General features: G+C 31.4%; 2 protein-coding genes and 1 pseudogene across 6 annotated transcripts; 2 read left to right on the top strand and 1 right to left on the bottom strand.

The window, feature by feature from the left end:
* The first annotated feature begins 1,364 nt into the window (after positions 1-1,364).
* On the top strand, positions 1,365-1,842 carry LOC137820770 (cytochrome C oxidase biogenesis Cmc1-like protein). The gene has a single exon (XM_068625012.2). It carries the CDS (start codon positions 1,457-1,459, stop codon positions 1,715-1,717), a length of 261 nt encoding a protein of 86 aa, XP_068481113.1. The 5' UTR covers positions 1,365-1,456; the 3' UTR covers positions 1,718-1,842.
* A 1,919-nt stretch (positions 1,843-3,761) lies between these two features.
* Positions 3,762-9,885, top strand: LOC137820771 (uncharacterized; annotated as a pseudogene). The gene is made up of 4 exons (XR_016515589.1): positions 3,762-4,038; positions 4,317-4,616; positions 9,016-9,192; positions 9,306-9,885. The product of XR_016515589.1 is annotated as an uncharacterized LOC137820771 (transcript).
* Positions 9,886-16,423: 6,538 nt separating this feature from the next.
* On the bottom strand, positions 16,424-19,879 carry LOC137821008 (putative polygalacturonase). 4 transcript variants are annotated; one of them, XM_090295388.1, is made up of 7 exons: positions 19,308-19,517; positions 19,140-19,207; positions 18,293-18,604; positions 18,032-18,152; positions 17,764-17,938; positions 17,584-17,654; positions 16,424-17,437 (listed from the first exon to the last, which is right to left on the bottom strand). In XM_090295388.1, exons 4-7 carry the CDS (start codon positions 18,054-18,056, stop codon positions 16,764-16,766), a joined length of 945 nt encoding a protein of 314 aa, XP_090151514.1. In that variant the 5' UTR covers positions 18,057-18,152; positions 18,293-18,604; positions 19,140-19,207; positions 19,308-19,517; the 3' UTR covers positions 16,424-16,763. The 4 variants fall into 4 exon arrangements, with proteins under 4 accessions (XP_090151514.1, XP_090151512.1, XP_068481495.1 ...); XM_090295386.1 differs by having other exon boundaries at positions 19,144-19,207; positions 19,308-19,450; XM_068625394.2 differs by having other exon boundaries at positions 19,144-19,879.
* Positions 19,880-22,495: the final 2,616 nt, after the last annotated feature.

Genomic DNA, 22,495 nt, shown 5'->3' with positions numbered 1-22,495 from the left:
ATAGGATTGTCCAAGCACGAAGTCTATCATGGAAGAATTAAGCACATTGATATGAAACTGCAATTTGTAAGAGAGTAGATTGAACGAGGGTATGTTAAGGCGATGAAGGTCTTAACAAATCACTCGTATAATTACAAAGATTTTGTCAAAAAGTAAATTATTTCATTGCTTGGATTTGATCAAACTAATTAGAGAATAAGCTTGTAATGAACTTAGTGTCAAATAATCATTATTGCTCAAAAGAATTGTGTTGAACCGAGATGCATATTTGTGAATAATTGACTTAATAAAAAAAATGATAAAAGGTTCATGGACTGTTTGATCAATGTTAGACTATCTAGTGTTGATATGCAATAAATGGTCTCAGTAGATCGTAAGTCTCTTAACGCCCACTTAGTTTCGAATTATCTGATGACTAGTTTATCTTATTACGAGAAAAACAATTCATGTCTTCCTCCTTATTGTTGATGTGTTTCACGTTACAAAAGTGTTTTTTTTCTATAAATAAGATATTGTATCTGTACTAGAAGTTAACAAAGACATGTAACTTAAAAATTAAAATAAAATTATTATTCATAAAAAACAAAATATTATTAATATAACTTAAATAACTATTATAACATCTTTTTTTTTTATTATTATTTTTGTAAGAATGTTAAATTTGGGAAAAAATACGCTGGACAAAAGTATTCTTACTTTTATTTATATTAAAAAAAGAGATCTCAATCTTTTCACCATTTATTGATTAATTTGAGTACATGAAAAATTAATAGATGACTATGGTAAGTTTTTCTTTCTTTGATTTTATTTAAATTTTGTATAACTTTGATTAATATTGCAATGAAGTCTGATTTGCATCATCCTTAAATTAAACAAGTTTAGTTTTTGGAAATTATGAATTATCAACATTTAACCCAAATAGTTCATATAATAAATTAATATTTTAATTAAATATTTAAAATATTTTATTCATTTACTATTTATGGTATGTTGTAGTGTATATGTATTTAACTAATATTCAGTGTTAAAATTTGGAAGAACCAACTACTTGAGATAAAACATAATTAATGGAAAAACTATGTTTTTTTAATATTTTGTTATGTAATTCAGTGTTCAATACTCTTTTTATTTGTATTTAAACAATTTTCATCATCTATTTTAATGTTGGTTGGATTTAAATTTATTTATTTTAATAATTGAAATGTCTAATAATTATATTTCAATTTGATTTTTTTATTTTATTTGTGAGTCACTTCATATAGTTCAGGGAGTTTCACAAAGCTTTACATTAAATATAAATAGTAATTAATACGTATATTTAACTATATTATTCTATTTAATAAAATTAGATTCAGCGACGTCGTTTCATTCTCTTTCTTGGTTTAGAGTAACTACTATTGGAAGTGAGAATAAGCATGCTCAATTGCGCGATCTGAAACGAACGAGAAAGAGAAAGATGAGAAGAGAAGACACGTGCGAGCGTGTGGAGAACGCGCTACGAGAGTGCCACCGTCGAATTCCGGCAGGTCCGAGTCGCGACTCAGCGTGTCGCCACCTTAGCCAGGCGCTGGCCATGTGTCTTGTTTCGTCGGTGTGTCCCGAACAATCGGAGGCGGTGCGCACCCTTTGCTCCACCGCCGGCACCGCTCTGAAGCGCCGGCAATGCCAACAGGCTCAGTTTTCTCTCTCCCTCTGCCTCTCTTCTCACCAACAATAGCTTATTCCCTAACCTAACTAATTTTTGCTATTCAATTCTCTGTAAATTGTTAGGAATTTGTGGCAACGCTTATTATTCATATCGATTTAAATTTATTATTCATATTGATATAAATTTTATCTGTATCCGACGGTGAATTTATTGTGGAAGAAGAAAAATTGTTTGTGAGTGATACTTGTTTGAATTTATACGATTCAAATAAAATTGGGGAAATAGTGTAGAACATATGTAGTAGAGTGAATAATTGAAAGCAGATCCATAATTCATCTGATTCAAAAGTAATCTAGAAAATATAAATGAGTGTAAAAGAAAACAATTTTCAGTTTGATAGGTATAAAATTAGTTTACAATTTTTTGTGTTATCCTTCAACTCAAAATTATTAATCAAGCATATAACTTAATTAATTAAATTAATATATATTTGAAATTTGTTATTGATTTACTTATATAATAATTATTTTCACTGACAATTCTGTCATAGTTTCTTCTCTCTGATCATATAATAAAATTTTGCATTAGTATTGTATTTACTTTTATTTATTTTCAATATAGCGTGTCATGAATATACTTCTATTGCCATTTTAACGTATTTCAAACCTAATTTATTATGATTTTTGTATTAATATTTAATTATTAACTCATAAATTTTGTACTCAAACTAGTATTTTTGTTTTACCATTAGACATGTTATTTTAGTTTGTGCAATTGACTTGACTTTGTTTATTTCATATAATATGTAAAATAATTTCTATGTATAAATTAAAATTTATGATATAATATTTTGAGTAAATAAATTATATTTTTATTTATGGTAAATAATTATATTATGACAGTTATTTTTAACTATTGATGGATTTTTAATTAAATATTAAATTTAATTTACAAAGAAAGATAAAATGATATGTTAACAAATTTAAGAGGTTAACTATCTTAATAGCTCCTAAAGATACTCTGATTTAATATAGTTACTGAGTGATTTTCATTCAAATAAATTGAGTAACTGATTATAATTATTTTAATTTTCTCCCCTTGGATTGACATTACATCTGTGTTCTTCAGCTGTAATTTTTACTTTACAGAGAGAATGATGCTGAATTAAAAATGAAGACCACAACTACCTGTTTCGACCATTAAATAAGACCAGCTTCGATCAACTTCTATTTTTCTACACAGAATTTATTTTTTTCCAGTAAATAGTCAAACAACTTATTAAAAGTTTAAAGCAATCTGTTACAAGGTGGTGAGAATGGAAACTCATCAATGAGTTCGATCTTTGTTACCTTAAATAGGTAGGCACAGTAGGAGCCTATGGTCTCTGGTGTGTAAAAAAAGCCACCATGATCAGTTATTGATGGCTATTAAAACCGTAGGGAGAACTATAGCATTAGGATGGTGAAAAAAAGAACACGAATCTTTACTGTGTTACTGTAATATGCTCTTGTTTTAAGAGGCTAGATCCATTTCTACACCACTTGCATTTTTTTTAAGATATTTGCATGTACTTCTTATTTAAATTGAGATCCTTGTGCCTACACAAAGTGGGTGCATAAATTGCAGCCAATAAATTCTCAACTAAATTAGAGACTCAAGTAGAAATCCAACCCCCTCATTTATGTTTAGCATGCTTAGAACAGCGGTGAGTTGGTGGGCATATGTTCAAGTCATGCTGAGGAAATATTGGAATCTATTACAGCTTGGACTGGCCTTAATCTCTAAAAGTGTTAATAGTATTTACAAAGAAAAATTAATTCCACCATGGTTGCAAAAAACATAGTAGAGTATTTTATTAATCAGCCTACTCCATGTTATGTGATTTCATAATGTCAATCACTGCATAGATTTAGGAGCATTAGGGTCATAGGTTGCATTGTCCAATTACATGTTTACTTTGGTGAAGGAAACAAAGACTTCCATTGGAATTAATAAGGCATGCAAAGGGACGGTCCACTCTACAATAGTGGGACAGACACCTTCGTAGTTTGTTGAAACATTGTCAAATATGGCATTAATTGCTTTCTTATCCTCTTCATCTATAAATACACACATTTCTGATATCTCACATCACTGCATTTCCAATTTCTCCTTAGCTTTAAGTTTCTATCCATATCTTGTAGTTCAATTTAAACTTCTAAGCAGCATGGGGGCACTCACTTTCACAGAGGAGTTTACTAGCAGTGTCCAGCCAGGAAGGTTGTTCAAGGCTTTGATCCTTGATGCTCCAAACCTCATCCCCAAGCTGATGCCTGATGCCATTAAGAATGTTCAATTGGTTGAAGGGAACGGAGGCCCTGGAAGCATTCAGGAGATAACCATTGCTGAAGGCAAGTTGCACCATTTCACTTTATCATTTTTGTTGTTATTTGTGACTGACCATGTCTCACGTGAAGATTAAAGAAGATAGTAGACACATGGTAGTACTAAATCACATCATGATTTATCTAACCATGTGATCTAGTTAAAGAACTCAATAGTTTTCACCTTTATGTGCTTAAAATTTGGTTTTCAAAATATTTTCTAGTATAATCCAATACATCTTTTGGTAGGTTTCAAACAGAAATGACTAACAAAGAGATCGTTATTGGTAATGCCTTCAATGCAGGTGATAAGATCAAACACTTGAAGCATAGAATTGATGCAATAGACCCAGAGAAATTGACTTACAGCTACGCAGTGATTGAGGGGGATGGTGCACTGGAAAAAGTGGATTCAATTTCACATGAGATTAAGTTCGAGGCCACTGAGGAGGGAGGTTGCAAGACCAAGAATGTGAGCACTTATCATCCCAAAGCAGGGGTTGATGTCAAAGAGGAGGATTTCAAGGCTGCAAAGGAAGAAGGTTTGGCTCTCCTCAAGGTAGTGGATGCGTATCTTGTGGCAAACCCAGAGGCCTATGCTTGAAGCCTTGAACTGATCTTATACACAGGGCACCTTTGCATTAGATTATAATATGTTGTGCTCTATATTCAGCTTGTAATCTACTTGCCAAGCATGATATGGCTTATAATAAAATTTGATTTACTTTTATGGGGCTTGATAGCCAAATATGATAATACATTTATACTATCCACACAATTAACAATGTAATAGGTATGAAACATTTTAGGAGATTCTCAACCTTTATTTAGAAAAGATCAAAATTAATCTCTTACCCTATACAAAGGAAATAGATCAATTACAGAAAGAAATTTGTTTCACTAAAACACCAAAACTTAGGTGGAAGCACGTACAAAAAAATCTAATAACATGAATAAACTTTCTCATTCACAAACCTTAATCAAAACTACATAGGTAGAAACCATAATCAAAACTACATAAATAAACACAACGTTCGTGACAACATACTATCCACACAATAACTAATTAAAGGGCACACAATAACTAATTAAAGGGTGGGATAATCAGACACAATGGTTAATTGGGACACTTTTTTTCATTTTTTCCTTTAATTGCTTTCAGAAATTGACTATGTTAATGGTGTCAGTCATGAAAGTGGTAAATCAGAGCTTATATATGTAAAATCATGGACAGAACATGAAACAATGCTGAATGCTTCACACGACAAGAAGGTTCCACAAGCTATGAAAACGATGTTTTGTATTGTATGTGCGTAATAATAATTGGTCTTTAAAGATAAACATAACTCTTGAGAAAACTTCAATCATCATTCGTCCCTAGTAGTTTGATTTACTGGAACTCGGACCATTACCTTTGTCTCGAAGTATTTTCGGATCTAAAAGGAAACTGTTCCGAATAGAGATTCATAATTGGTCTACTAAAACTGTTTTAGATTTCACAATAATTATACAAACTGACCCGGGATGATCATCTAGGTAAAGGATAAAGCAACAAACTTCACGTGACACTTAAATCACTCCACTCGAGTTTGGGAGACAAATGTACTACGGGATAGTCGAGAAGGCCGACATGACCGAATGGCCTAGAAGGGCAAATGACTCTCTTAATCCAAACACAACCCATAAATCCACAGATAACCCTAATTAAGTTAGTTTAGTGGTAAAACATAATTAAGACATGATTGGACTCTCTTTTAGACATACGAGCAGATCCATAACAGCTGAGACACATCCAAAAGGTATAAATATCAAAGGAGACTCAGTGTCAAAGGTAATTTTTCCACTTTCAACTCACCTGCACATTGTACTTGAACTAACTTAATTGTCGAAGTACCTTTGCAGGTTTCCCCCACTCATCTTGGTGAAAGGAAGAACCAATCAGACACCACTGTGCCTGAAGGTTGTGAAGATCAAAAGACGAAGACACAGAAAGAGTTACTCTAAAAGGAACCCGACCTTATAAGAATACAAACTGCTAAGGAGACACATGGAAGATTTAAAGATTTAATGACATTATCGATTAATACAGTGGAAACTTATTACTTGTTAATAAATATAGTATTAACCAATTTTATCCTCAGAAGAATATTACACAAATAAGTGAAAAATCCCTTGAAAGTTCCGAAACAAAAAACAATGAATCCTATAACCTCATGCTTCCACAATGATGCTTTGTTACACAAAAAAACGTTTGACTGTAATAACTACAGAGACCAATGAAGGGTTTTAATCACAAACTTCAATTTCTAATCCTATCAACATTCCATAACGTGGAATCAATTTATTGGGATAACGTTTTTTAATTGAGCCCGTCATATGATAGAGATGCAAAACTTACCACAAAATAATGGGATATTCCAGCCCATTGTGCACATAATTTGGTTCTGTCAAGTCAGATTTTAAGCCACAAATTTCGGTCAAAACATGGTTTTTGTACCTGCAACAATAAACAACAGCAGTCATACTCATTCTTAAAACTAAAAATGTATATACATTCAGATCTCATACAAAGATATCAAAATTTTCTTTTCTCCATACTCTTATAGTACCGACAAGTTCTCTAAAAAATCTACACTTTACAAACCAAAATGTTCTGTGTAAGTGTATAACCATTTTTTCTTTTATTAATATTATTAATGAATATTGATAATTGACTTATTGAATATATTCAGTGATGGTCATTTCAAAGTATGAAGTTCAACCTAGAAAATTGTAGATAATATTTTTAAGGTATTTTAAAAATGTGACAAACATTGATTTTCCATTATCTCTTTATGAAGAAGTTTTTCTCTCATTCTCTATATAAAGAGAAATTGAAATTGTGAGAAAGAGAAAAACAAAGTGAGAAAAATAACATAGAAAATAAATGAAAGAATTAATAATCACCATAGTGTGAGACTAGAAATCTTAATGAGAGGTTTATGAAACATTGCATTTCATCATTTTTGAATCAGATTAAGTATTATTGTCATAGAATAAAAAAAAATAAATATTATAATCCTATACTTTCATAATAAAGATATTTTCTGAAATAATTTCATAAATTTTTACTTCTGAGTTTATGTTAAAAACTCTCGGATATAATTATTTTTTATTTTTTTTATCTACTTGTTACTTTCACCAGTGTTCATATTATATTTATACAAAACAGGAAAAATTAGTTCGAAAAAGGGACACTAGAAAAATCGAATACATAAACTAAGTGAGCATTCTTTGTATTAAAACATTTATTACTTCATTTGACTTCAACGTTCTCTGTCCAATTTTCAAATACACAAAAAATCTCGATTTGAAAAAGTACATATCCGCCAAAAAATGGAAAATATCTCACTTGGTCTGGCAAGAAAAAAAAATCAAAATAAAAAATTAGGATGTGAAAGAAGTTCTTAACTTTAATCATGTACTTTATTTTCTAAATATATATTAATATTATCGTTTAAATCACACACCCTTTTAATTTTGAATTGAAGTTATTAATAAATTATACTTTTAGTTTTTTTAAGTGTTTCTTATTTCCAGAAACCTGAGCATATGCATGTTAACCAAAAAATGTAATATGTTAAATTTGTTGCATTTATATTTTCAATTATAAACCAAAGGCAAGTTTCTTCCCCTTCTTTTCTTCTATTTATTGTTTCAATGAGATATTTAACTTTGAATTATTGATTTAACCATTGAATTTTGTATTCTTTAATCATGAACCAAAATAAAAACACCTTAAACATTTTAGGTTGGTATATATATAACTAAAATGCCTAGTTTTTAAGTGAACTACTTTACTCGTTAGGATAGACTCGAAAATGGTTCTGATACCATGTTACGAAATAGACTTTAAACCTAATTTAATCCCATAAAACCGGCTCATAAAGTTGAAATTTACACCACTTCATTGTCCTCATGTCTAGTCGATGTGGAATCTCCAACAAACTATTATCTTTATTTTTATTTTTCCATCAGATATACAATTAAAATTTGCTGCAGCAACATTTAAGTTAATTTACTTTATTATTTTCTTATCAAAATTTGTATTTATCTGTCTAATTAAATATGCCCATAAATCAACAGACATAATTATATCAAGTGTCAAATATTTTAATGTAATCTGTCTCTATATATTAAAGTAGAATGACTCCCTTGTTTGTTTGTGCATTACCTTTTTGTAGTATGAATCAAGATCCAATAACTATTCTTTACAGTGCTAATTAACTACCAAACACCTTTCTTCAATCAATTGTTTGCACAGTTTTTCTTTGCTTTCTCTCTAGCAGCTGTTGTTTGGCTGATAACCTCAAGCAAAATTGATTGCTCAAAAATGGTGAATGCACCTTGTTATTCAAACAATTCATCAGGTTGGTAAAACACTATCACGGAATAAAAATCAATTTTAGAGATAAAAACAATTAGTCACTATATTAACTAAATTAGATACTATTTTAGATACTAAAAAATTATTAGTATTTAAAGTAGTTTTTTTATTCATAAAATTTATAAACTATTAAGATTTTAGCTAATAATTACTTTTATTACTAATTTAAGTATTAATAATTTTTTAGTTTGTAAAATAATATATAATCTAGTTAATATAGTGTCTAATTATTTTTATCTCTAAAATTAGTTTTTATTTAGTGATTTTCTTTTATATCGTATCAAACAAGTTTATAATGTTGGCAAAATGGTCTTATTGTGCAATAGCCGCCCATGTGTATTGTATAGTTTTGATACAATTATTTGGAGATATGAAATACAAAACTTATTAATCAGACACTCATTGATTTGAAAGTCTTAAAATAAAAAATCTCATTCTTAGCTGCCAAATAAATGCCCATTTCCATCAAAGTGTTCATTCCTATTAAACTACTCCATAACCACAAGACCTATAAAAGTGCTCTCCCTTTGAGTTTTTTTCTGTGATCTTTGCAATCAACACAACATTGACCATGGGAGGCACAACTTTCACATATGATTATTCCTCCCCTGTTGCTCCATCACGCATGTTCAAGGCCTTGATCACTGACTCTAAAACTTTGCTTCCAAAGCTCTTACCACAGTTCATAAAAGAGGTCAACTTGATCCAAGGAGATGGGGAAGCTGGAACCATTGAACAAGTTAACTTTGCTGAAGGTTAGCAGAAACACTTTCACAAACTAAACTAAAATCAATGGATTACAAGGTTATATATATATGTGTGTGTTTTTCTAGTGGCTGAAGAATTTCTTGTGTTTGATTTTGTGCAGCTAGCCCCTTCAAATATGTGAAGCACAGGATTGATGAGGTTGATAAGGAGAAATTGGTGTGCAAATACACTATGATTGAAGGGGGTCCATTGGGGGAGAAACTTGAGTCTATAGCTTATGAGGTTAACTTTGAGGCCACAAGTGATGGTGGTTGCCTTTGTAAAATGACAAGCAAATACAATGTGATTGGGGATTTTGAAGTCAAAGAAGAAGAGATTAAGGAAGGAAGGGAAAGCTCTCTTGGAGTCTGCAAAGTGGTGGAAGCCTACCTGCTTCAGAATCCACAAGTCTATGCTTAGATTTTCATTTGTTTATGTCCAATTTATTCAGTTTTTGAATGATGGAAGTCCTTACTCTGTGCTTTGGCAAGATATTTGTACTTTTTGTGGTAGCAGAGTTGGAGATTCACCATCCTCTTTAATCTTTATGAATTGATAGAGCATTATATTCTGATGGTAATAGCTCTGCCAAATCATTGTGCAACTAATAATGTTTGTGTTATGAACATCTTAGACATGCCAAAGTGCTCAGGTTTGTAACTAATGTTCAATGATGTATAAGATGAATGTGAATCTTGGGCAAACAAGTTCCTCTGGAGTAATTTTGTTTGAGCGAGTTTGGATGAGTTTTCAAGGTTTCAAATTTATCTTTTTATCTTATCTTTCACTTGTGCATTCTCTCTTAGTCCATTTATCTCAATTTTTTCATAGAATTATGAAATTAACACAAATTTGAGAGTAAATCGTTCAAATTCTTAAATTAGAAGTTGAATTATAATTATTTTATCAATTAAAGTTCATGAATTCTATTTTTTTTATGAAATATTAATGAATTATGATACTTATCAACACTACACCATTTTCTATCAATAGTAACGTTTTCATAGTAACAATTCTTTAAAATGTTACTATACATAATTTTTAATTCCTATAGTAACAGTTATTTGCGTAAATGTCACTGTAAATAAAATAAATAAAATTTTAGTTATTACAGTAACAATTTTTACATAAATGTTACTGTATATATTGTAACATTTTATAGATAAATATCAAATAAGTAAATTTAAACCAATATATTTTTTAAATCTCATTACAAATTTTCAAATATAATAAGTAAATTCATAAAACTAACTTTTTTAAATTTATATTTTTTACTCTCCATCTGAACTTCCTTTCTCACTCTTTCAGACCCAACTCAGTCTCTCGTACTCGTTTTCATTACTCTCTAAATCTCGTTCTTTCTCTTTCAATCTCGGTCTCGTTCCTCTTTCAATCTCGTTTCACTCTCTTGTTCCCGCTGCTCTTAGTCTCCGTCTTTCTCTTCCTCTGTTTCCTTTGACACCGCTTCACAATAGCTTTCGAGAGTGGGAGTGAAGCTTCTCTCTTCCTCTGAGTTGCTGTTACGGGATCAGAGTTTCAAGTGCTTCTCTGTCTCTAACTCAAGAAGAAGTTGTATAAAACCTCCGAGAAGGAAGAGCAATGGAGGTAATTTCATTATTTCCTTTTATTTTTAACAACACTTTCATTATTTTGATTCTATATTTTGCTTTGTTTTCTTTTCTTACGTTTTCACTTTCTCATGTTACACATATTGTGCAATGCTCACCAAGTGTTTGATAAAATGTTTGAACGATGGTGATTGATTCTAGAGGAATGTAACACAACAATATTTAAATTAGCATTACCAAGGCACCAAAGCTTAGCGACTTTGGCAGAGTTAGCATTAAAAGCAATCAGCTTCAAATTAAAAGATTGAAAAAATCTAGTGTGAGCATCAGAAAAAACAGCCATAGGTGCAACAAGAAAAAGAATTTTTGGTTTATGATTTCTAACAAGATTTCCCAACATTTTCATGAATTTAGAATTAGTCAAACATTGGATGTTCCAGGAAATAAATCTCTTAAAATAAAGGAAATAAATCTCCAGGCATAAAGACTCTAAATCTAGAGCAAATATACCAAATAAATTCTTAATCTCAATCTCTTCATTTTAGGGATTTATTACAAACAAGTCTACATTTATTATCCAATCAATCTATATTTATTGTACAGTAAATGTGCAATATTTATAACCATATTTCAACACAAATAACATGAAATTCATAATAGTCCTGAAAACATTATTAAATTCCCTCATTATGAGCTTAACATATCTCTGATTGCACACACAAAAGATTCATATTTTGAAAATTGTTGTTTTTCTAGTGGTAAAGCAAGATGACAACAACCAAACACTCTTTTTATCCTACTTTTACACATGGGAGTACATAAATTTTTCGAATAATAAATATAACGCGTTACGTATTAATTTCTCACTTCAACTTTTCGAATACGTGCATATAAGTGGAAAATGTTGGATGTTTTTGTTCTCTGGAAGGTCCTTTTTACTCAGCTTGAATCAATACTATTATATCATTTTTACTTTTGTTGATTATATACATGTGATTGTGAAATGTGGGTGCATGCAAGACCATTCAAGTTTGAGGGCAAAATCAAAAGGGAATCTACCCATTTTGCATACCAAGCCTTACAGCTGGTCCAAGGTTGGGTCAAGTCAATGTTTATATTAGTTTCCATCTAATTAAATTAGTACGACATTTATTTTTCAATTAATTGAGGTGATTAAATAGTTATTTCTCAAATAATTTACAATCTTTATAGTAAATATGCTTATCCATCTGAATTAATTTCAGGTTTCCAACATCATATACTTGGATTCTTCTGCTGGTGTTGGACTCTCTTATTCCAAGAACACAAGCAAATACGTTATTGGGGACCTGCAAACGCGTCTGATACCCATGTTTTCCTCTTAAAGGTAGCTCCAAGAAAAAATGTTTGAATGCTTTATTCAATTTTTTTTTATTGGGAGGGTAGTCTGCTATTAAAACAGTAGGATTCAAAGACAGAGGAACAAAATCAAATCAATGAAAGGTTGTGAGTTATGTGAATTTTGAGAGGCATTATTTTGTTATGTTCTCTTTTATGCTGGGAAGAAATGTTGTAAAACTCAAATCCTGATGTGGGGTAAATGTAAATTCAGAAATGCATGACAGATTTTCTGTCCCTTTAATTTCCTTCCATCTTATCTCTGTTTTTTCAGTTGGAAAATGATATTTGTGCTTTCTATGAAGTTAGCAACGAAGCTACAAATAAGCACAGAGAATAAATAGTTAAATAGGGACATAAGCTTTATTTATTTATTTGTGCAGGTAGTAGGTATGTGACTTGTAGTTAGGCATGAATGAGGTTTAGAGATGCATGGGGAGAGAATCTATTAGTATCCGTAGAATTTGAGTGACGTGTGTTCCCGTGTGTTCCCTGGTGCACAATGATGGTTGAAGGTGTTGCATTTAAGAATGTGGAATACTATTTAAGAATGTGGAATACTTAAAAATCTTAAGAGTAGTAGTGTAGATATAGAAGGTAGTTGATGAATGTAAAGTCAACCTTTACGAATTCAGTAGTCTATTTATAAAAAAAACAACATATCTGTCTGATTTCTTGTTCTTAAACGTGTAGTGTTGATGTAAATTATTAAAAGCTTTTAGTAACATTTTTATAATGTTATTGTTTTATTAAAAAACATTACTAAAAGGATTTAGTAACATTTTTAAAATGTCACTTTTTTATCAAAAAGAGTTACTAACAATAATTAGTAACATTTTTATAATGTTACTTTTTAAAAAAAAAATATTACTAAAATGATTTAGTAACATTTTTAAAATGTCACCTCTATATTAAAAAAGCTTGCTAAAGATTTGTAGTAACATTTTTATAGTGTTACTTTTTATTAAATAAACATTACTAAAATGATTCAGTAACATTTTTAAAATGTTACCTTTTTATTAAATAAATGTTACTAAAAATATTTAGTGACATGTTTATAAATGTATCTATTGAAATGTAAAAATGTTACTAAAAGTCTTTAGTTACCTAGCATATCCACTACATTTGATAAAATGTTACTAAATCTTATTAGTAACATTTTCCTTAATTTAGTAACATTTTTTTGATGTTACTAATTATGATATATCTAGTAGTGCAATAAGAAACTTCAAAATAACAAAGTAAGTCACAGAGATTTTAAGTGTTAAGGCCATAATGGCTAAAAACAATGCATTTTTCCTTGTTGCACTTTATAGAAGTGCACAACATTTTGAACCAAAAAGGAAGGGGTGATGACCCCTTGATCAACCTCAGAACTTTATGGTTCATGAGAATTATTGTTGAAAAGGTAAACACCACCAAAGCTTGATTTTATGTGACTGTAAGAGAGGCATAAAGGGGTTAGTGGTCATAACTAATCCTCAATTAACATATCACAGAAACATAATCAAAGACTTATGCAAGTTAGTTACTCCTATGGCTACCTGAAAGTTTTAAACTGATGAGAACATAAGCAACAAAAAAGAAAGTTTGTATGACAAAAAGAGGAGGAAAAATCAATGACAAATGCAATTATCCATGGATATGTAACAGATCAGAATAACTCCTATACCTATAGCGTTCAATCATTCATTGCAGCAAGAGTTTACTGAGAAATATTCTTAATATTCCTCCATGCATGCATCGGTAGCAAGAATTTGCTTACATTTGCAAATTATTCTTCTCTCTTGTAACATTGCAATGAAAATTCTTCTTCCTTTCATACTTCTTTAAGAAAATAGTTTGAGTGCTCAGTCTTTCCATGAAAAACTATGTTGGATATTGTAACTGCTACTTGATTATCTACAAACACCTTGCTTAAATCAATTTGAACCACTTGTAGGTCAGCTAGAATTTTTCTCACACAAAGTTCTATTTACAACTAGAGTGGCATCTATGAACTCTGCATCAAAAATTGATTGTACCACATTTGAGATCTTGATTATCTACAAACACTATAAGAGAGTGTTGGAAAAATCATAACTAATTTTCCCTTCTTTGTGTACATACAAAAGGGGTACTTGCAAAAACAATGACAGACTAAAGAAAATACAGCAAAATAGAATAATGACATTGAGAATTTTTTAATGTAGGAAAACCTCCTCACTTTGAGAAGTAAAAATTCACGGAACCTAGTCCAAAAAATATTTTCACTATGAAAGTAAGATTACAATATTTGTTTCTTTCACTTTATGAGGGTAACACTTAATCTCACTCAAGAAGGATGAAATACAATGTTTCTATAGTCTCTCACCATGATTTCTAATATCACACTGTGCTGATATCAATTCTCTCATTTACTCTCTATATTGCTCTTCTCACATGCTTGTATATAGAGAATGAGATAAAGATTTTTTCATAAAGAGAAAATGAATGATTAATGTTTGTCATATTTTCAAGATACTTTGAAAAGACTATCTTTGACTTTTTAGGTTCAACTTTATAGTCTTCAAGAGAAATATAATTCCAAGATATTGAAATGTCTATCATTGAATATATTTAATGGATCAATTACCAATATTCATTGGTCATGGTCTCCCATTAATTAAGGAGGGATTTCCACCAGAAAGATTATTTAATTTTTTTTCTTGCATAAGGTTGATTAAACCATGACAAGGAAAAGAGTTTTGGAGTTGTGTGGTTCAGAAGGATTACCAAATCTAAGAACAAAGTAACACATTCAACCAATTAGAAAATCGAGTGAAGAAGAATTATATACCATTTTGCACACATGGCTAGCTCCCACGATGTTATAAAGCTTGTGCACTTTACTACTTTAGGTAGAACCTTCAAATTTTTTACCTGTTACATTCATGACTTGTCCAAGTCCATTACAAGAAAAACGAAAACTTTTCAACCATGGCTAGTGAAGAGAAAGTAGAACACAAAAGCTGCCACACTTGTTCATACGTTTCATCCTATAGAATTCATTTCTTTTAAACGATTGCGTGTCAATGTACACAAAATAAGAGGCCTTTATGGTGCACCTTAGGACCTTGTATAAGTGTGAAAGTCATCAACATCTTAACTATTCCTTAACCCTCACTTTATCAACATAAGTTTGTTTAAGAGAGTCTGATTATAATAACAACAATCATCTGTCATCACATGAAAAAAATATTACTAAAAAACATATGAAAAGATTAAACTAAAATTCAAAAACAAAAATATACACAAATAGACTATACTTATTTATAAAGAATTTTAAAAACAACGAGATAAAATCTTAATTTACCTTTATTCAAGTGAAGTTTGCGTTATGTATATATTTTTATTATAACCGTATTAACCTTCCTTATTTTGATGAGTTTAATATACTTAAACAATAGTTATGTATGGTTTTATGATGATTCATGTGCATCTGTGTATCTTTTTAATGGATATATGCTAATAAGATTATCCCCTACTATTTTGGGTTCATAACTTTCTTTTGGATCCTTTGGTGTCATATAAAATTAAAAAATGTTAATTGAAAAAACGATTTTTAAACACCTAATTTCTTTAGAATACAATTAAATTATCACTTTTACATAGCAATTACACAAAAAAAGTATGAAGTTGTTAGGAGAAAACTGAGAGAAAAAACTGTTGAAAGATTAGGGTTAATTTGGGATGAAGTTTGTGAGGGAAAAAAAATAACAAATTTCAATTTTTTTGGCAAATTTGAACCTGTATGTCAAACACTGATAATTTTCTTAAACAATTTTTTTATATAAAATAACTGAAAACGGGGAAAATTAGTTGCCACCAACATGCTTTTACCCAACACAATCTCCATTGTAAAACTTGGTGCAGAAAATATACTCAATTAACACCCTTCAACCTAATGGTACAAAACATCTCAAGTTTTTCTTCTTGCACCCCACAATTTCTTCTCGCATCTTATAATATATGAAATGATGCTATCATAAAACATCTTAATCAATTCAAATTTTTAAATGCTTAATTCAGAATAATCTAAAATTTTAAAATTATCCCAGATTATTTGATGTATATAGAAAAAGAGTGCAAGTGCATGATATAGGTAGTTTTTTATGCTAGGTGGCAAAATGCAAAGTCACCCACTTCATTGTTTGATGAGGTCACTTTAGTTGATTATCACATTTGAAAATAATGTTGTGACTGTCATCAAATTTCATTACAAATTAAACTGTCATAAGCACTGAAGTGATCCAATTGAATGGAGACAGATTGAAAAAGTTGGAAGTTTCTTTAATTGAAGTATCACCAAATCCACTACATGCTTTACATCCAAATCCACTACTGCAAAACTATCAAACTTTGAGTCCTCCTGTGGTGGCACTACCAAAATTTCCTTACACATGAATGAAGAAATGAAGCTGTACAAATAATGTGCTGGTAGGAACATGCAAGAATGCAAAACTAAGAGATGAAAAAATGAATAATCCTCACAACAGTCTTATTGGAAAGAATGTGGCCTAATCTTTGATGGCAAATGGCCATTCACTTTTTCATCAACATGAATCAAGCAAAAGGGTACTTAAGAATAAGAATTTTGTATTGAGAAAGGATTATCACTGCACTGCAATTTTTCCACTGATACTGTGAAGGTAGAAACAGGAGGAGGAAGAATCATATGATGGAGTTCCAAGTTCAGGACATGGTTCTGGGAGCACTGAGTCTGCAAATCCAGACACATTTGAGCATTCCCAAGTAATGGGAGAAACAGAATTTGTAGACAAGGTTATGTTGGAAAGGCATATGTTTGTGAAAGGGGATTCCTCTATTCCAGCAAAGTTTCCAGCAATGGTGATATTTTTACCTGTGACATCCCTCAAGGTAATGTGATCCAAAAGTGGGAGTGCATTTGGATCAAACTTGTCATCAGGATGAGAACCACAATTACCAGTGGCAGCAATTGCTGTGTGCACATTTTCCATTTGTATGTCTGATATAACAATATCTTTCATATAACCACCTCTTCCTCTGGTGGTTCTAAACTCAATGCCACTGTTTGACTTCAAAAGATGAGCATGCTCCACTAGAACATTTGAAATGCCACCAGACATGTCACTGCCAAATGCAAGAGCAGAGCCAGAAAATGCATGAAGATGCACCCTTCTGATGTGTACATTCTCAGTTGGCCTGCCATAGGCAATGCCATACTCATCCCACCCACTTTTTAGAGAAATTGCATCAAATCCCATGCCAACAATACAATCTTCTATACACACATATTCAGAAGAATCTGAAAATAAGTAGTGCACAAAGGTTACCAAAGTGACTCTAACCAAAGTTTGGTAAGCTAATGATATTTTAGAAGCAATGTCATTTTCACAACAAGGACCAAAAGCAAAGAGGGTGTTAATGATAATGTGGTTGTTTGTTACAAACCTGGCACTATACCAACAGTATAAGGAGATTCTGGAGGAGTAGAGATTGAAACATTTTGAATATGTACATGGCTGCATCAAATTACATAAAACTAAATCAACATGACCTTTTATTTTCTTGAAAGATAAGAAGTATCATTTCATTTCATTACTGTCTAGAAGAAGCACAGAACATGTATACCTGCAATAAACCGGGTGGATGCTATAAGCTGGGGCATTCAAGAATGTAAGATTTGAAACCACCACATAATCAGATGCTACAATTTCAACCAGATGAGGCCGGCTGTGGTTCAAGGAATGGGAGCTATACCACTCCCACCAAACCATTCCCATGCCATCAATGGTTCCATTGTTACCTAAGGAATCACACAAAGACATGAAAATTCAATCAAGAAACAAACAAATGAAAGCTTGCTGGAAAGAAACAGAACATTGGGAGATGACAAAACCTGTTACGACCACATCATGTAACATGTATCCATTTATCAAGCTCTGATATCTTCCCCCAGGAACTTCAAGGCCTCGGCCATAAGAAGGCAAGGGTTCAATAACATCCCAGTGAGTTGGATCCTAAACAAATAATAACAAGATGTAAAAACCAAAACCCAAATAAAAACACACCATGTATTAGAACATGAATCATCACTAAACACAAAGGATCAGCAAAAAGAGACATGAACAATCAAAAGTTACTGAAAAGAGAAGCAAACCTGAGATCCAATAATGACAGCACCTTTTTCCAAAAAGAGGGTGAGATGGCTGGTAAGATTGAAGCTTCCAGTGAGCCATTTACCCGGAGGAACATAGAGCTGAGCGCCACCCTTATCGGCAAATGACTTAAGATAGAAGATGGCATTCTGGAACGCAATGGTGTTGAGTGTTCTACCATCTCCAACTGCACCAAACTCCAAAATGGAGACACTGTGTGGTCTTGGGTTTAGTGTTGGGTTGGAACCACATTGCCCACCATCTCCACTAACTCTCACGGCATTGCTCAATGCCACCAGCAAGAGCAATGCCACCTGAAAGTGGGTGCAAAAACTAAAATGAAACTCATTGATTCTCATAAGATATCCTACAAATACAATACTTAACCACGGGATTACACTCCAGTATAACACACCGAAATCCAAATCCAATCACAATTCAATTGGAACAGAAACAAATGAATAATCTCATCATTGATCAAACAATTTACTTCACACACACACACATCATATGACTAAGAACTTGAAAGAGAATTCCAATCTGAAACAAGAATGCAAGATTGTCAGATCAAATGGAATGAAATTTGATCCAACTGAATCCCCCATCATTGGCATCAATCATCCAGCCACATGCCTAACCAAAGGAACAACAAAACAAGACCCAACATTTACCCATCACGCATGCTTTGACTTGTCTAAAACCAAACCAAAGATTGGAATTTGAGAATGCCCTCTTACTCATCAGTGACTCCCAGATTTGAAACAAGGCCCAAAGTCAAAAAGCAAAGACCACAAGCACAGCAAAAACAAAAACAAAAAAACCAGAACAAAATGAACCACGAAAACGTACTTACAAACATCTTCTTGAGTCAAAGCTGGCAACAGGGTCAGAGTCCAAGGGAGACAAGAAATAAGTAACTAAAAGAAAAAAAGGAAAAAAAAGAAAGAAATTGCAGCAGAATCAGAGAGAAAAGAGAGAGAGAGAGAGAAGAGAGAAGGAAAAGAGAAGAAGAAGAACCAGCCACGGGAACAGAAGCAGCTTTATTTCCAGTTTTGTGAGTATTATTATAACATTAATCTAGGCACAGAAAAGGAGAAGATTAATAGTCCTTTCCTACATGTAACATGGTCGTGTATATACAGATATTTAGCAAAAATCTCATTTTTTTTCCTAATGACAGCTTTTGCTTTCCTTGCATATACTAATTAATTATCTTGATTCAAATATAGAAAAAAAAACGGAATAATGGTGAGGTGAAAGAAATGGTGGAGTGTGGGAAGAGAGAGAATAAGAATAAGGGGACAAAAAAAATAAAAGCATAAAAACAGGTAAATTAATAGTAATAATTGGGTATTGCCCCTGTTAATGATGATGATTAGTAACGTCTCTCGCCGACAAAATGGTTCGAAACGGCCCTCATAGATTGTGGGTGCAGTGCAGAGGAACAGTGTTTGTGGGTGTGTGGAAGTGATTTCACATGTCAGAGTTTTTACAAGGCAAAGTAAATTGTTTGAAGTGTGTTTTGTGTTTGGCATGTGTTAGGGAGTGAGAGAGTGGAACAGTGAAGAGTGAAGAAACAAAACAACGTTAACATTATTGTTGGTAACATTAAGATTTGAGGAGGGTGATTAGTGGGATGGGGAATGATAAAGTAGGAGGGGTTTGAGTTTTGGAAGTGACAGGTGTGAGGAAATGGGAGGGTGTAGAGAGGGAGAAGGGGGTCCCCTGAGTGACACGTGGAGGGGGTAGGAGGGAGGGGTGGGTGAGGGAATGAGAATATGTTTGGGGAATGCATGGGGCACAGAGATTAGAGGGCGCATGTGGATTGACAGAGCAGAAATGGGGGACTCTGGGGCCCACATCAATCATGCCATACATGCTAGCCTGGCTTCACTCACTTCAATCTTATTAGTGTTCAACCATATTTGAATAAGTTTCTTTATTAATGTTTTAAAAAATATAAGTATTTTTTCTATACACTGAAATTAGCTTATGTATAAAATTAAATTATTAACTATTTTTTATAGAAATCTCACAATTAATTTTTTCATTTTGATTGGATTCTATTTATTTTATTTATTTTTAGTTATTTACTTTCAGTTCTCATCAGGACATTTGGAAAATATGAGATTTAAGTAAGTGTTTATATGTAATAAATGTATAATAATGATATATATTTGTTTTGGTCGTTACGTCTCTTTATACGATTATGATGGATTTAGGAATGACAATGCGGGATGGTCATACATGATGACTTGCAGCGTGCGACTAAAGAGTGCGGGATAAACTCATTAATATAGTTCACTAACCTGCTTAGGCCGCCAGCACCTCACGCGAGCCAACAACGAATCAGACTCACTAATCTAGCCCACTAACCCGCTTAGGCAACCACGCATAACCCGCACCCAACGCAGACCAATAACGGGGGTTGCCCTGCTAGCCCGCATAAATAAAAAATATATATTTTTATGCAAAAAAATCATACCCTAGTCACTCATTATTATAGTGTGACTTTATTTTATTTTATTTTTAAAAAATTGAATTTAGTGTACAAAAAAAGAATATTTTATTTTAATCATGTTAGTATTAAGAGTGATAGTGAATTTAGTTTTAAGAAAAATTTTATATTTAAAATTTGTTAATAAAAAATAATATAAAAAAGAGATTTTAATAAGATATTCCTTCAAAACTTTAATTATTTTTAATCAAACCAACCCTCATACTTGAATTCATATTTTTATCTTAATTTAATGAATTAAAACAATAACATTTTAATTTTTTAGCAACAAAAATAAGTTTTTTATAATTAATAAAATTTTAATTTTTTAAAAATATTTTCCTTATGCGGGCTACCTCTTATGTGCGACAAGCTAGTGAAATAAGCTTGCATTCCTTTTGCGGGACGAGCCAACTCACACCTAAATGGATGCGGTTAATGTTAGATCGAGATTAGCATATGAATGATAATCAATAATGTATTACCTATTTTTCATATGACTTATCTTTGTTAACAATCATTTTACCTTAATGCATTTAAACATGTCGATTGATATCAGCATGTCAATCGATATTAGGTACCAAAACATCCCAAAATCATCCGCGTTACTAGTACATTAACTTGTGAACAAATTAATTTATCAAATTTTTCTGATATAACATCTCTAATTTTTTGTTTTCAACTACTAATTTTAATTTATGAAAAGGTGAATTTCATTTTACTTTTTATTTGTTTTTTAAACTATTAAAAAACAATAACATAAATTGAAGTTAAGGTTTTAAATAAATTTTATATTTAAAAAACTCTTAAATAAATATTATATTAAAGAATAAAAGAAAATTATTAAATCACGTTGCAAAAAAATATCAAAGTCCATTGTACGAGGAAAAGGGAAAATTAGTAGACTTTAAATTCACATTAATGGACTTTAACTTCATATTTAAAAAAAAATTGATTTATTTTGTTTTAACTATTGATGTATGCATTTTAGTTTTAGTTATAAGTGTTAATATTTAATTTTCATAATTTTAAAATATTTTAAATTAAGATATTTATTTTAAAATGTATATAATAATTAATTAAATATGAAAGTGAGAAGTGATAAAATTAATTTTTTCTCGCCATATGTTCTTGCAATCTTTACTCAATAACACATAGTTTTGAAGGCCACATCTGATAGATAATGCAATTATTTATGATATATAAAACAGTGATAAACACAACACTAGTTGTTGTCAAGTTAAGTAACACTGACGTATGATCTGATAAAAAAAACAATATTTAAATAAGAAGAAGATAAAATTAACTAAAAGAAAATTAAACGTGGTTCAACCCTACTTTGTTCCTTTCTTTTGGTTACTCTTGAGAAAAGAATCCACACTTCTCTACAACATCATCATAGTTCTTCTCTCTGGCCCACCACTTTTTGAACTTTATAATGGAAACGCAACACTTTTTAAGGCCATATATTTATTAATGCAACTTTTGTTCACATCTTCTTCAATGAAAATGACGAAAAATAAAACCAAAAAAAATATGACAAATAGGGGAATATGCTAGCTAGCTGAATCAGATTATTAATTCCAATCAGAAACATATCAAAATATAGTGAATTCAAAAAACATGCATATGCAGAGGTGATGTTGCTATTCAATGGCTCCCTACCCATGTGGGGTTGTGTTTGAACAACACAGAACCAATTTCTACA

Source organism: Phaseolus vulgaris, chromosome 9, assembly GCF_051622355.1.
Source record: "Phaseolus vulgaris cultivar YP4 chromosome 9, ASM5162235v1, whole genome shotgun sequence".
Taxonomy (NCBI): domain Eukaryota; kingdom Viridiplantae; phylum Streptophyta; class Magnoliopsida; order Fabales; family Fabaceae; genus Phaseolus; species Phaseolus vulgaris.
This window is presented reverse-complemented; position numbering and strand designations above follow the sequence as displayed.